The 15,628-nt window shown below is 30.9% G+C and overlaps 1 protein-coding gene across 2 annotated transcripts; it reads left to right on the top strand.

Moving 5' to 3' along the window:
- Positions 1–493: 493 nt before the first annotated feature.
- LOC105256568 (lamin Dm0) lies at positions 494–13,006 on the top strand. 2 transcript variants are annotated; one of them, XM_011266603.3, is made up of 9 exons: positions 494–1,258; positions 8,562–8,874; positions 9,153–9,445; positions 9,729–9,923; positions 10,330–10,552; positions 10,639–10,860; positions 11,043–11,147; positions 11,730–11,787; positions 12,796–12,998. In XM_011266603.3, the coding sequence occupies exons 1-8, from the start codon at positions 813–815 to the stop codon at positions 11,751–11,753; spliced, it is 1,821 nt and encodes a 606-aa protein (XP_011264905.2). In that variant the 5' UTR covers positions 494–812; the 3' UTR covers positions 11,754–11,787; positions 12,796–12,998. The 2 variants fall into 2 exon arrangements, with proteins under 2 accessions (XP_011264905.2, XP_011264904.2); XM_011266602.3 differs by lacking the exon at positions 11,730–11,787 and having other exon boundaries at positions 813–1,258; positions 12,796–13,006.
- Positions 13,007–15,628: the final 2,622 nt, after the last annotated feature.

Genomic DNA, 15,628 nt, shown 5'->3' with positions numbered 1-15,628 from the left:
TCACCATCATATGAATCGTTTCGTTTAAATGTAACGGAAATGTCTCGCATCTTTCGATGAATTCTAAAATTGTGAGAAATTATATTTAGTCGAGTGAGAAATTAGTTTCATCAACATGACAGATTGTACGAAAATATTCCTTGACAATTAAGAATTAAAACACAAAAATTCACTTTTATTTTTCGACGCTTTATTATAACCGTTTTGGTTCTACGTCTGTTACATTCGAACGCCTTTATCGTTATAATTGAAAAAAAGTAGGCCATAGAATAATACATAGGAGAGATTATTAGAAAGATTCAACAGTCCCGCCTAATTGAATATCAAGGAATATTTAATTACTCGCACCACGATTGGTCGCGCACTTCCTTCAATTGTCGCCGGCGGCGAATCGGGTCGCTCGACATTAGGCGCCCTTGCCCGGCTCGAGGCCCGCGATTGGCCGGTCGCGCGGACGCCGCCAATGGCGGCGCGCGACGCACCTTCCCGCTTAATGGCGACGCGAAACCCGGCTTGTGATGTGGCTGTGGCGTCGTCGCACACTCTGATCGTTGGCCGCGCTGACCGTGACCAGTAGTGCGCATTTAGCTGCGAGGTGTGTATCCGATCGCGAATAGAACACGCGCTCGCACGGACGCGCTGACGCTTTCGGCAGCGAGTCGACGAGTTCCACGCCAGTACGCACGCGCCCGGCGCTCTTCCGTCTCTTTCCGGCCCTCGGCGTCCGAGAGGGTCTCGGAACGTTAGTCGCGACACGTAACCGAGAGACCGCGTGCAAGAGAGGCCACCAGAACCGACCTCCTCCGTCAACGATGTCGACCAAGTCCGGCAAGAAGACCGCGGCGGCGACGGCCGCCGCCTCTTCCGCGACGATCGCCTCGTCGTCGTCGGCGAGCCTCCAATCCCCGTCCAATCCCCAGGGCACGTCGACGCCGATCGTCGGCCGGCGGCCGGGTAGCCCGCTCAGCCCTACCCGCTATTCGCGGATGCAGGAGAAGCAGGATCTGCAGAATCTCAACGACCGTTTGGCATGTTATATCGAGAAGGTGCGTCACCTCGAGACCGAGAACTCCCGGCTGACGCGGGAGGTGCAAACCACCCAGGAGACCGTCACCCGGGAGGTGTCCAACATCAAGGCCATGTACGAGCACGAGCTCTCCGACGCGCGGAAGCTGCTCGACGAGACGGCTAGGGAACGCGCCAAGCTCGAGATCGACACCAAACGGCTTTGGGATGATAATGAAGATCTCAAGAGCAAGTAAGTAATCGCGCGATAATCTTTAAAAGGCGAATAAGCTGTATCCATCTCGAGTCGGCTTTTTTTTACATTGCTTCTTTACTCGAAATGAATAAGGAAATGTCATTAATCGCAAGTAACATTGATAGATATTGGCGCAAATTGAGCTTGCGACATTTCGAGAATCATAGTCTGTCCGAGGGTGAGGTTTCTGTATAAAAATAATTTGATAGGATTTTTTTATCTCGTTTTATGCTTAATAAATTCGTGAATTTCTTGCTTGTATAAGGTAGACATGTATTATTGTTTAGAAATTAGTTGCACTGCAGTAGTCGGCAAAGTAAAGCTCGGATTTCACCGCTATAGAGCCCGAGACATTTTGTTTGCATCTGTGACAGATTGTAAAAATATATTAGATAACGACTCAATCTCGCTTCAAATCATCTCATATTTTCAATTTCCCCTCTCGGCCTCGAATCATTTAGTTGCACGCATTCGCAGACTGATAATCTTGCACGCGATCATGCGTCTTCATCGCATCGAGTCTCTGTATTTTCAATATTTCCGACTCTGGCCTCCCTCTATTCTTAAATTAATCCAGTCTCTGTAAACTGTATCTTTTTGCACGCAGTTTCTTTACTAGTGACATGACATATAATCTCGAGTTTGATTATATTTGTTACGAGTTTAATTTTACGACACAAAGGCAATATATATGAATACATCATAAATAATTTATATCCTAGAAATTAATGTGTTTCTTGAAATAGCGATGACGTAAACTTTAAGGTGTGACTATATTTATATATTATGAATTTTTCCATATTTTATTAAAGCATGTTGTTTGAATTGATATAAAAATTCTTTCGTTGTTAATGTTATTTTAATATTCATATAGATAAGGATTTGATATTGATTTTGTTCGATTTATACGTGTGCAACATGTTTACGTCGCACTCTTGAACATTACGGATTATTAGTCATTCTCTCCTACATTCCTTGACTCGGTAATTTTTGAGAAATTATCAGATAAGAATATCCATTTATTGAAAAATGCACACACTCGCTATAATGTGAATTTAATTTGCTGGTTTGTCACAGATAGTAGACTTATAGACAGTATTTTGTATTGTAAATGTTGAGAAGTTTAAATAATTTATACGAAGACAGAGAGAGAGAAAGAGAGAGAGAGACATGTATCTATTATATACATATTTTAAGACATACCGTAGTTAAATATTTTCCATCCAATATTTTTTACATATATTTTTACAAGCTATAAAAAATGTAACATTAAAGAATGGTAAGGTGAATGAATAACAAAAAATTAAATTAGGCCATCTAGAATGGATTCTTAGCAATGTGCATTATAAGAGCGTTCAATATTCTCAACCTGTGTTTGCGATCGATACTTTTGTACCATTATGTTATCTTTTACCTCATTTGCGTTTAATAATATCGATTCTCATGGCCCTATCAATTCATTCGCCGCGAAAAAGAGATTTTGTCAGTTAAAAGAATCTATAAGATAATTTTTTGTCGATCTTTAAATTAACCAGCAGACGGTTATGCGTCACGTGTTATAAATAAAGTGTGTATGTTTGTCAACAAGATAAGATCCTCTAGATGATCAATTGGCTTTAATATGCAGATATATTAATTTAAATTAAACGAGGAAACAAAAAAGTAAACATTTAAAATTATATTAAAATATATATAAAAAATTCAAGATACAAAATTTGTTAAAAGGATTAAGAATTATTTTCTTTTTAATACTTTTCTATTCCTTCTGAAAATATACTATTTATACAACAAAAGATATACAGCAAGATAAATTAGAAGAAATATGTAAACTTTTTTTAATAATATATAGAAAGCATTCTAGCTATAGAAGAAGATTTCGAGATAATAAAAAAAATCGAGATAATAAAAAGAAATGCAAATAAATCTATTTACGAAAAATAATTTAAAACATTTTTTTTAATAAAAAAATGAAAGAAGATAATATATATAATTTACAATGGAATTCAAGGTACACAGGATTCTGTTTATCATTATTTATGTATATATATTCTGATTTTTTCAATGATTTTCATATATATTTCAGACTACAAAAGTTTATAAGTAGAATTTTTCACAAGCCATGAATCATCTGAAATAGGCCTGCCTTAAATAATTCATAATTCACGTCAGAAAATTCTATTTATAATTTTTTGTGCATCTTGATACATATATTTATGTGTATATTTATGTGTATATGTATACAATTGCGTATGTATATATGCATTGCATTCTTTAAATATTTTTTATATTACGGAGTATACGAAGTTATTACTGTAGGATTCTCGGTCAAGAATTACGCTAAAAAAAATTGTCCGTGAATTTCAAAAAAAGGACAGAGGACCGAATAAGGGTTCGATGTGGGCAGGAAATAATTTTCGGCGTGAGCGCGCGTCTCGGTGCCGTCCGAGACCAGGAGAAGGTCCGAATGAACGGAGGCCGGGCCCCGGTGACGTTACTACGAGCGATTGCGTCACGTTTACTATGCGGCGATGATGTCAGCGTGCGCGTCAACGTATCATCTGACCTAAAAACATTGACTCCGTTCCTTCACACATGTTCCTTCATATACGTATACATACTTCCGGCGCGTTTTATTTTACTGTTGAATCGATCGATTCTTTGCGAGAGTGAAACTCGGAGAAACTTTTACTACAATACACCTATTCAATTTCAATCCTTTATCTCGGTTTTCCCACATTGTGAGGATCAATCGCGCTGATCAGCTTTGTTTAATTCTGTCGGTTACTCATACAAATTAATAATGTACGGAATGGAAAAAAATTAGAAGATTTCATCGTAAGCTGCTCATCATGTGTTTTGTTTTATTTTATTAAGTTATTTTGTATTTCCCTAATATAATATTTTTTATAAAATTAGATATATTGTTTTTTATATTAGGAAAATACAAAATAATTTATTTAAATTAGTAAAACCATCAAGTGTGCAGATAGAAAGAAACATTTTATGAATAAAATTTCATTTGTTCTTTTCATTCACGTGAAATACACAGAGTTGCATTTATACGTTTATAGCGACAATTGCATGCTTAATGTAATTATAAGGTATTTCTAAATTACAAGTTAATGCGATAATCGAAGTCTAAAGGGCTGGGCTTGAGGTGACGAGAAATTACGGTGTTTTCTGATGTACCGTTACTATCGGAATGCTTTACGACGCGACATGTTTCCCGTAAAGCATCTGTCGTATCCAGTTTTTACCTGAGGTTCAGAAAGAAGGTTCAGAAACGCATCAATTTTTATCATTATCTGCACCTTTCGAAATTACATTTTCACCGCAAGTCAAGTTGCACGTTATAAAATATTTCTGTAAAATAAATCATATTAGTAGAATATTTTGCATATTGATTAAAAGTATTCGTATCAAAGTATCAAGATTTAAATCCGGGAAATAGTCATGATTTGTACAAGCTCATTTTCACGCTACAGACGTTTTTAACAATGTCGATGTAATATCATGATCTATTAATATGATGGCATTTCGCGACTCGATTGTTTGCCCTGCAAACAATGCCATATATTGCATTTGTTATCGTGGCTCTTTTGTCTTGTTGTCTTGGATCTAAGGACTTTCCGTAGGAAAGTACTTTCCAACGGAATTGTGTCAGCGATCAAAATTGTGGCTCTTTATTATACGATAGACGGCTTTCAATTATAATTAGCATTCAGAAATCTAGTAATCCTTGGGCACGCGAAAAAAAGTTACGATGATGCAAGCGCTTTTTAATAAAACACTCGGGAAATACGAATATTTAAAATATTGAAATTTAATGATAATCTTATAGGATTCACAGACTTATGTATCTCAAGTTTTATTATTTATTCTCGGATTAATATTTGAAGTTGTTTTCCTTAATCTTTAGATCTCTTGAAAATCTTGTGAATCTTGTGAAAAGCGTTACAAATCTTAAAAATGTGATAAATATAAAATTAAAATAACATTTTTTTTAATAAGAAAAAAATTCGTTAAAGAATATATGATTATATTAGTGTTCACAGAAATACGAGTAACCTTGCAAGGCATTCTGTACATTTTTTAAAGTTTCTTTCAAAACTTTTCATTTTGCTCCATTGTTGTCGAAAATAATGAAAGTTTCTCGGACTTTCTGAAGAAAAGAATTTCTTTTCAGTTCCTTCTAAACCTAAAGTAACAGTTGTTAAATCCGTAATTCAGTTATGATAAACGCATGATAAATAATATTATTCGTACGTTCCTTTTTTTACGTAATGTCGATGACACGTTTAAATATTGCTAATTATTGCTTATGCACATATGTGCAATCATTATGAAACGTGTTTTTCACGTGAATAAAAAAGGCAAAATTTTGTTTAAAATCTCTTTTCTATTTAAATTTTTATAATAATAACTCTATTAGATTTTTGTAAAAAATGAGATATTGTCTTTTATTTGAAGGAAAAAATAAAATAATGTTATAAGATAAAACCGAAGATGATATGTAATTAATAATTTATAATAAAAGTATAATTAAAGTATAATTTTTAAAATAAAAGCTTTTTTACATATTGTTATTTTGTGGATAAATATCGGAATTTAATCAAACTATCAGCATGAATTGATATCTATCGAGGCGATGATTGTGTGAATCGATGCGAATTTTGTATCACGTGGCTTGATCTCGAGGATGCTTTTGTATAAAATTTCGGAGTCGCGAAATCGATCGCCGTCTGAAAAACCGTTGTACGAAATCGAGGATGACATCACGTGCGTGTGTGTCAGCCATTTTACAATGCCGTACACTCGCGAATGTAAAACCATTTTTGGAGCTGCGAAGACCGCGTTCTAAGGTCAGAATTATGTACAAGGTGTCATGTAACGTGATGATCATCTTTGAATTAAGACAAATTGAACATTTTAGAGTTCTTACTGATTTGTTTGAAATTGACAAGACTAATGTTATTTATTTACAATATTTATTTATATGTAGTCAAACAATTATCAACATAATAAAATAATATTTTTTTATTTAAATAGAATGTAATAGAATGTTTTTATTTAAATAGAATGTATTAAACGAATATATAGGCATTAAAAAATAATTAGCATATATATAAAAAATATTTACAGAATAGATTCATCTGACAAGTAAACAAAAAATCCTTTTTACACATTTCATTTAATATAATCGAGTAATAAAATAAAATTAAGATTTTCACTTGGATCTCCAATTAATAATCGCGTGAGCGCAAAATGACAAATTAGTTCGCAATTAAACTTGACGTTTAATTTTGTAGAACATGAAATGCTCGTTGTTCGTTCATGTATAGTATACATAACATTGTAACACTTTTGAAGCGTCTCGTCTGTCTCATTTCGCTCCGATTGGCTGCGAGGGAAGATGAGGGCGACGACCATCACCCCCTGCTAAGAAGCGTATAAATCCGAAGCTCCCTTCTTTACTTGCTCTTTGTTTAGAGCAGTGGTGTCCAATTCGGATTAAATCGCGTTTCGTTGCATATTTGACAATAATTTATAATGCATATAATAATTATAATAATTAATACATGTTTTGCATACGTATAAAATTTATCATAAAGGCACACTTAACGAAATATTAAAATAGATAACTTGAGATAGTGTTATAAAGCTACAATACGAATTATTATGAATGCATGATAGAAATGACAGCTATAAAAGTAAATTATATCTCGAACATATATATTTATAGATATATGATATAGAAAATAGATGTAGATATAGAATTTACAAAGCTATATCACACAGAAAATATAGATATAAAATATAAAATAAAATATATAAATTGTCAATATGATTGAAAATTTAGTATCTGTTATTTTATAACTTCAATTTTTGTTTCAATAATATGACAATATTGAATAAAAATTTATTGGCGCAAATGATCGATTAATGAAACTAAAATACAAATAATAAGAATATATTTATCAATAATATATGATTAAACTAAATAAAAACAACGCAATAAATAATGATCTACATTAAATCAAATTTGACTAGCGTGACGTTTATAATTTCAGATTTTAAGTATCCCAATAAGCATAATTAGATGATAATTATAATTCAATTTGCAATTAATCAATATATTTTCGTGAATATCTTTCATTTTTAACTTTAAGAATGGCAATGCGATATCTTCTAGCAACCGGACGAATATTAAGACAACAGTCTGGGCATGGTAGAAAATAAAATTCTCGATGTGGGTCGTGTACTGCTTGAAATAGAAGCGCGTTCTCTCCTCGACCGGACCTCGGCTTCTTTACATTCGATGGAATGCTGTAAACGATGGCGAATTTGTCATAATGCTCCCCGCTTACACCTTGATAAATGTCACGTATTATAATTGCGTTTTTCACTTAAAAACTGGAGAATTCTCGCAAAATAAAAAAAACAATTAAAAATATCCTACAAGAAATTATTCTATATTTAATCTATTTTCTTTCATTCATTTTACTTGCTTCTAAACTATTTTCTCAATTTAATATAAGAGTCGTTAAATCATATTTTCTGAATATTATCGAAAATATTGTCGATATTTTCTGAAGATAATCATGGTAAGAAAAAAATAATTTTCATTTTCGACGAGAATAGTATCATTCGATGCTACCTGTCTAAAGGCAGTAGGCCAAGGATAACGACACGATGTCGGTTCCGAGTATTTTATGTCCTTCGTGGAAGATTCGAAGGATAGAAGCTTATCTTTGATGAATTAATAAAATCGATTTTGTGTATATAAACGCTTATTAAATTTCTCTTTCATCTTTAAATAAAATTGCAATTATATAGAAGCGTTTAATCCTCATCAATTAATATAATATTTGATTGTATCTTTCATTATATCACATTAATATGTGATTTTAAATGTAAATATTAATACAAGTAAATGATAAGTAATTAATACAAACAATCTTAAAATACAATCTTAAAATTAAAGTGATATTTTAATTTACATTTTTATTTAGTATGTAAATATATGTAATCTCTCCTGTAAAAGATAAAACGTTATATAATCGGGTGCTTATATCGCGGTTTACAAACTTCCTACGTTGATGTAAAAACTTGTAGAAATCTAGCGAGCGTTTTCGAAAATATTAAGAGTTTAAATAAAATGTTTAGAATAGTAAGTGCGTACTTCGAAGATAAATCATTCTATTAACGACAATAAATTTATATATATATATATATATATATATATATATATATATATTTAATGCGCACGACTAATATTTATTTAACGTATGTTCTTTAGATTGGAAAAGAAGACGAAAGACTTGCAGATAGCAGAACGAAATGCAATGATATATGAAACACGCTGTAGTGATCTGCAATCGCAGTTCAATCAATCGCAGGCAGAGCGCAAGAAGCTCGCCGAGAAAGATCGGGATTCAGAGAAGGAAATTGATCGATTGAAAGCATTGCTCGACGACGCGCGAAAACACCTGGAGGAGGAGACTCTGCAACGAATCGATTTGGAGAATAATATTCAGAGTCTTAAAGAAGACATCAGTTTCAAGGATCAAGTTTTTCAGCAAGAGCTTACGGAGACTCGTACGAGACGACAAGTAAGTAATGAAGAAAACGACAAGGTCTTTTAGACTTTATTATACTATTACAAAGATATCGTTCATTTATTGTTATTTTTACATGAAAAGTCAGTAGATTAATATTTATACTTAAAACTGATAATATAATCAGAACTGTAATAGAAAAAACACGTTAAATTTAATCAGTAATGTCGATATAATCATTTTAATTTCAATTTGTAAATTTTGCTTTATTCATTGATTTTTTTAAATAAATTTTTCGAAACAACACTTATAATGTTATGTTTGCATTTTAGGTTGAAATATCTGAAATAGATGGGCGCCTCGCAGAACAATATGAGGCTAAATTACAGCAGTCGTTACAAGAATTACGCGATCAATATGAGGCGCAGATGCGTGCTAATCGAGAGGAGATTGAACTTTTATATGAAAATAAAATCAAGAACTTAGCATCTCATGCACAACGTAATAGTGGTGCCGCCAGCATAGCAGTCGAAGAATTAAGACAGACACGCTCTAGAATCGAAGGGCTTAATTCAAGAATCAGTGAGCTCGAAGCAGCTAATAATGCGCTTAATGCACGAATCAGGTAATTTTTTCTAGAAAAAAATTTTCTCATTTATAAAATAAAATCTTCAATATTAATATTTAAATATAATTATTTATTTACATACTCCATACCATATATGTTATTTTGAAATGAACAAAAAGAATAGATAATATAGAAAAATCGATCTAATGGTTTTAGAAAAGTGGTCTGAAAAAAATGTTTTATAATTTATAATTGGCATATACCTAATTAATGTTATTTCTATATATAATATGTCAATATATGAGTAAATAAACAAATAACATAAATGTACTTTCGACAGAGATTTGGAAAATTTACGAGAAAACGAGCGTGCTCGTCACGCAGAAAGCTTGGCTGGATTGGAAGCAGAATTAGCACGCATGCGAGACGAAATGGCTCAGCAGTTGCAAGAATATCAGGATCTCATGGACATTAAAGTGGCACTTGATTTAGAAATCGCTGCATATCGTAAAATGCTCGAGTCTGAGGAGGCCAGGTGAGCCAATATATATCATAATCTCTTTAAATTTGAATGGTAAATGCTCTTTCTTCCTTATTTCTTTAAATCCTTATTGGATCTACATCTTTTATTGAACAATATTAATTTCTTTCTAATTCTCTTTTCTCTTTTTCTTCATTTAATTTCTCTTTCTATTCATTTTTTTTTAATCCTTACTATTTAATTATATCTTGTAATTCTTCTTTGTAATCTTGTTTCTTAAATTTTTCTTGCAATTTCGTTTTTTTAATCTTTATTCCATTTTTGTTGAACTCTTAATATTTCACTGTTAACTGTCTTAAAAGATATAAATAGGATATATAAGATTGAATCCGAAATCTGTTATCGATATTATATGTTGCTTCAACGTAAATATTAAATATCAATTTATTTTAATTTTCAGATTGAACATCACACCTGTACAATCGACGAACACGTCTGGTAGAGCAACTCCGTCCAGACATACGCCTCTTAGAGGCGGTAAACGAAAACGCACTTTGTTGGAGGAAAGTGAAGAGCGCAGTAGTAGTGATTATAGCGTTACAGGTACTGCTAGGGGTGACGTAGAAATTGCAGAAGCAGATCCCCAAGGACGATTTGTGAAACTTACTAATAAGGGCAGTAAGGTAAGACTAAGAAATTCATTTCGACCTTATTTAAACTATAGGTAACACATATTTCTACATAATGAATATTATAATTTCTGTAACAGGAAATAAGTTTGAGCGGTTGGCAGCTTATGCGTAAAGCTGGTGCTCTGGAAACAGTGTTCAAGTTTCATCGTACCGCTAAGCTCGAAGGAGGTGCTAATGTATTGGTATGGTCGGCTGATATCGGCGCAACGCACGAGCCACCGTTCAACATCGTTATGAAGGGTCAGAAGTGGTTTGTAGCAGACAACATGACTACAACTCTGATCAATAACGAAGGAGAAGTATGCATCATTACCAATCATGCATTTAATTCCTAATAAATATTTTTTTTCCAATAACGACATGTGTAATGATATCTTTAAAACTCTGAGAAAAACAAATTTTGCAAAATAGGAACAGATCTCTTATTAGTTGAAGTATTATAGAAAATATTTAAAGGAATAAATTTTGTAATTTTTAATAGGAAATGGCAACTTCTGAACGCAAGAGACAACAGTTGTCCACAAGTTTATCTCGGCATAGGGAAAGTATGGGATTCCGATCAGCAGAAGAACTTCATCACCAACAGGTAAGGACACAGTAAATGTTTTATTGCATTATGCATTACATTGAATATTGTAAGTATCGTAGAAAGCTTTAAACTAGTTCCGAAATTAAAAAACGAGAGTAGACGTCATTAGGAAAGTTGGATATAATAATATAACGTTTACGTCAGTATTACATTATTATATCCCATTTTTATCAGCGTTATATTCTAACTGCAGCAATATTTTGATATATTATCGACGTATGAAATTGTACTTACAAAATTATAATAATCTACAATTGCAATAATATAAAAAATATTTCTTTAGCAAAAAAACTGAAAAGATACTGATCAATAGAAACAAACGTCAGAGAAAGAAAGAAGAGAACATTTTTTGAGATTCTTAAACATTATTAAAAGAAGACAATGTGGCTATGAGAATATTTATTTAAAGGCGCATTATTAGGGATCAATTTAACATTTACACAAAAATGTAATTCAGACATTACTTACCTTTCACTTGCGTTTTTCGAGATTTGTTATATACAGAATAAGTGTTGCAGTTATAGACAACTAATTTCGGGGGGGTAGCGTTTTTACAACAATTCACTTCTTGTTCCATAGAGAAGATATCTCTACCCGTATTAAGGGTGAGGGCACACGACTCTGATGGGCACTTTATGTAAGTTATTTTATAACCTATCAGATGTTCGAACATTACGTCGTCAATAATTCTTCGCACTCATATAATATATAAGAATTATTTTGCTTCATATTTTGCTGGTTTTCATGCAGCACTTTGCCTGGATACTCACCGCTTAACAACTAAAATTTCATGCCTTACGAGAATTAATATAATCTTGGTTAAGATTATTATATCATTTCCCATCAATTAACCACATTGTCTTTAATTAAAATATATTATTATGATTATTGTATAAAACATACACATCATTAAATATTATTTGCGTAGATAATTAAGCTTAAAACTTTTTTTTTTTAAATAGGATTTGAATATTTAATGATAATTTGTGAATAAACAAATTTTATGTATTATAAATACTGTTATAATGTGTTCTAATTTAAATTTAAAATTTTCTAAATATCTGTGCGAAAGCTTTTACGTCGATTATATAAGCTTTTGTATTGCATTTTAATGAATAATCAAATTTTTTTCTTTTGACGTTACATAAATATCAATTGTTCATTTTGTGATTATTGACATATGTATATATAATTGAATTATATGACATGTAATATGAGAAATTATATGCGTTTTGCTTTATTTGAAATGTGAATGATAGTAATATTTATGAATAACATAAATTTAATTTAGTGTGTAACTGATGTATTGTACATTATTATATTAATATAGATTATACAGATTGTATGCAAATAATAGGGATTATGTGGATTAAATGTTATATGCAAAAGAATTTCAGACAAAATAGAGTAATGTTAATTATCAAAAGACTATATCTCATATTTTCATATATATGTCTTCTTTACTGTGTGAATTTAACAATAATAAAGGTTCATTAAGGTTCGCTTGTATATGTAACTAAATAAACATGCCAAATATTCATGCAGTGAATTAGATAAATTGTGGGGCCCGCGGTAATTACTCATATTTATTTTATGTTTTTTCCGTTCGTTTTGTTGATGAAATTTCGTACGTTTTATGTTTCAGAGCGATCCCCAAGGCGAAGAACGTTGCCGCATTATGTGAACATAAATTTATCATAAGCTTAAATATTTACATTACATTATACTCTAAATTAATTTTGACAAGTGAATCTTGTATTTCATATCTTTGACATTATACTCTAAATTAATTTCTGTTCATTTTTTCAGCTTAAATATGAGAATATTTTATATTTGATCTTCATATGCATAAAAATATATTAGTTTTGTATATTCCAATAGAATATCTATTTTTTTTTAATTGTAATAAATGTAAGAAAATTATATAAAATGTGTTTCATAATTGCAATATGTTCTTTGTCTATTATTATATTATTGTCAAAATATTTTAAAAGTTACTATGATAATGAAGCTTTGTAAACGCTGTATAAAAATTAATGAGAAAAAAATTGTACCATTAGAGGGAAATTAATTTAGAGCATAATGTCATAGACATAATAAGTTTTACGAGATTCATTTATTGAATATTCACTTGAATAGCAGGAGGATAATAAATAGAAAAAAAAAGAATGATAAATATATATTGCAGTTAAAACACATTATATAATTTTCTCCCATTTATTGCAGTTGAATATATATATATATATAATATATATATATATATATATGTATGTATGTATAACGTATGAGAAAGAGAAGATATTGTATATTTCAGCTAATGCGCAAGAATTCTAATCAAACTTAACAACTGGGTTCCGCAGTATGAATGAAATATATTGCATTTACAAATTCCTTTATTACATAAGAGAAAGAGATAAAACTGTGCTATTATATTCCGTTGAACCCACAGCCATACAATGGTTGTGCGGACATTAATAGTAGTAATGCTTGCATTCAGCAAATTTCTTCTCCATTGTTATGTGCTGCATACAAGTTCACATTTACTACCATGCTAATGTATCCATTACACATTAGCATGGTGGTAAATGTGAACTTTTATGCAGTTTATACTTTTCAAATTGTAACATTGGACAAATGATATTTCAAATGTGTTTTAATAATTAATACTTTCTTAATTTATAGTGATAAGTTATGTTTATGTTATCATTTATTATATCCAAAAGATAATATTCGATAGAGCGATTATATTCAATAGACTGTCAGTATTCGTTTTTCTTTTTTTTCTTAGCTTTTTTTTTATGACAGTATGAAAAATTGTGGGTAAGCAATATATGATAACTATCAGTTGGATAAACAGTTTCGTCATCTCATACTAATACGAAGAAAACGCTTAACTAACATTCGATTGAATGTTATTTCCATTTTCTGGTTGAGTGATATTTAACTCGAATGTCGCAGCTAAGTGCTAAACGAACAGGTTCTTCGTAAAATTGTGCATCGGACTGCGCACCGGCTGCTACTGATGCGCGGTTGATTTTTCTACCGAAATAAGATTCATAGAAAATACAAGAAACATATATTTGTTCTTACAGTCGCGTGTCCGCCTGCGCATTCAAAGTGATTTTTCTCAATTGTATTCAGCTTTATATCATTTATATACTAATAATAAAAATTATAAAAATTAACCGTACAAATGTATAATCATTCTTTTTCACGATAGCAGCTATGTTTAGGAAAACATTAAGTTAGAATAAATCTTTTGATAGAGACAGAGTATCAAACAAAATAGACAGATTACATTGTTTGGATAGATTCTACATTTGCAAGAACATATTAAATAAGCTAAATATTTGTACATAGAATTAAAAAAAAAAAAGAATCTGTTTTAAAATTTAAGAATCCTATATCTTATCGAAATGATAAAATTGCACTTTCGCGTAAATTATTAATTATAAATTATAAATTAATTGATATTTTCAATGTTCATCTCTTTTAGAACAAAATTCATCAATAAAAATGTTCTGGTGATGAAAATGCGTTTTTTATATTTACTCTCTTCTGTATGACTGTACAGATAATGTATTTCGAAGTGTATACATTACATTATCTTATAAATCTTTAAGATCGAATAAAAAAATTAAAATAGTATATGCTTTTAATATTTGTGGAGGAAATCTTGACTAAAAAGCCTATCCCAAGGAAGAGATTTTGAAATTTGTAAGTACAGTATTTTTTACGAAGATTTTAATTTTCTGTATTAAACTCTTATTACCTCATTTTTATTTTTATATTAAATAATTTTATAAATTCAGAGAAATATTTGTGTAAAAAAAGTTTCTTCCTCTTGAACACTTTTCTGTTAGATAAAAGATGTAGAAATTGTTAATCTTGTTTGAAGACGATTTATTATGGATCCCCAAGTTTTATTAATATTTTTGTACATATAAAGATTTCTCATATTACATATTAAAAAAGGTAACGTGGAAATTAGTATAAAAGTTTTTTTGACATATCATAAAATGCGCGCGTTTTATATATATGTATATATGTAAGTTTATATTTAATCATTTCGATAGTACGATTATATTCTATTCGCCTTACGATATTACGATGAAATCAAACAATTTCTTATACCCGTATGAAATAAATATAAGTATCAGGAACTAAACAAAATACGGTGACAAGGTTTAAAATATAATTTGATAATATTCTTTTACATACTGAAAAGAACTTTTCGCACACATATATATATCTAACTTAATTATTTATCCTCTAAATATGTATATGTAGCAATTTATACAATAATATACATATTCATATAACGAAAATATTTTAGAAATAGAAATGTGTCGAAAAGAGACAGATCATAGCTCGAGGAAATAAGCGCATAAGTTTGTTATTACAATGTGAGTATACATTATCTTTACAAATAAATACACAAAGTTTCGATTAGAGCTATTAATAAATACATACATACA

Source organism: Camponotus floridanus, unplaced genomic scaffold (assembly GCF_003227725.1).
Source record: "Camponotus floridanus strain SB8 unplaced genomic scaffold, Cflo_v7.5 scaffold24, whole genome shotgun sequence".
Lineage (NCBI taxonomy): Eukaryota > Metazoa > Arthropoda > Insecta > Hymenoptera > Formicidae > Camponotus > Camponotus floridanus.
This window is presented reverse-complemented; position numbering and strand designations above follow the sequence as displayed.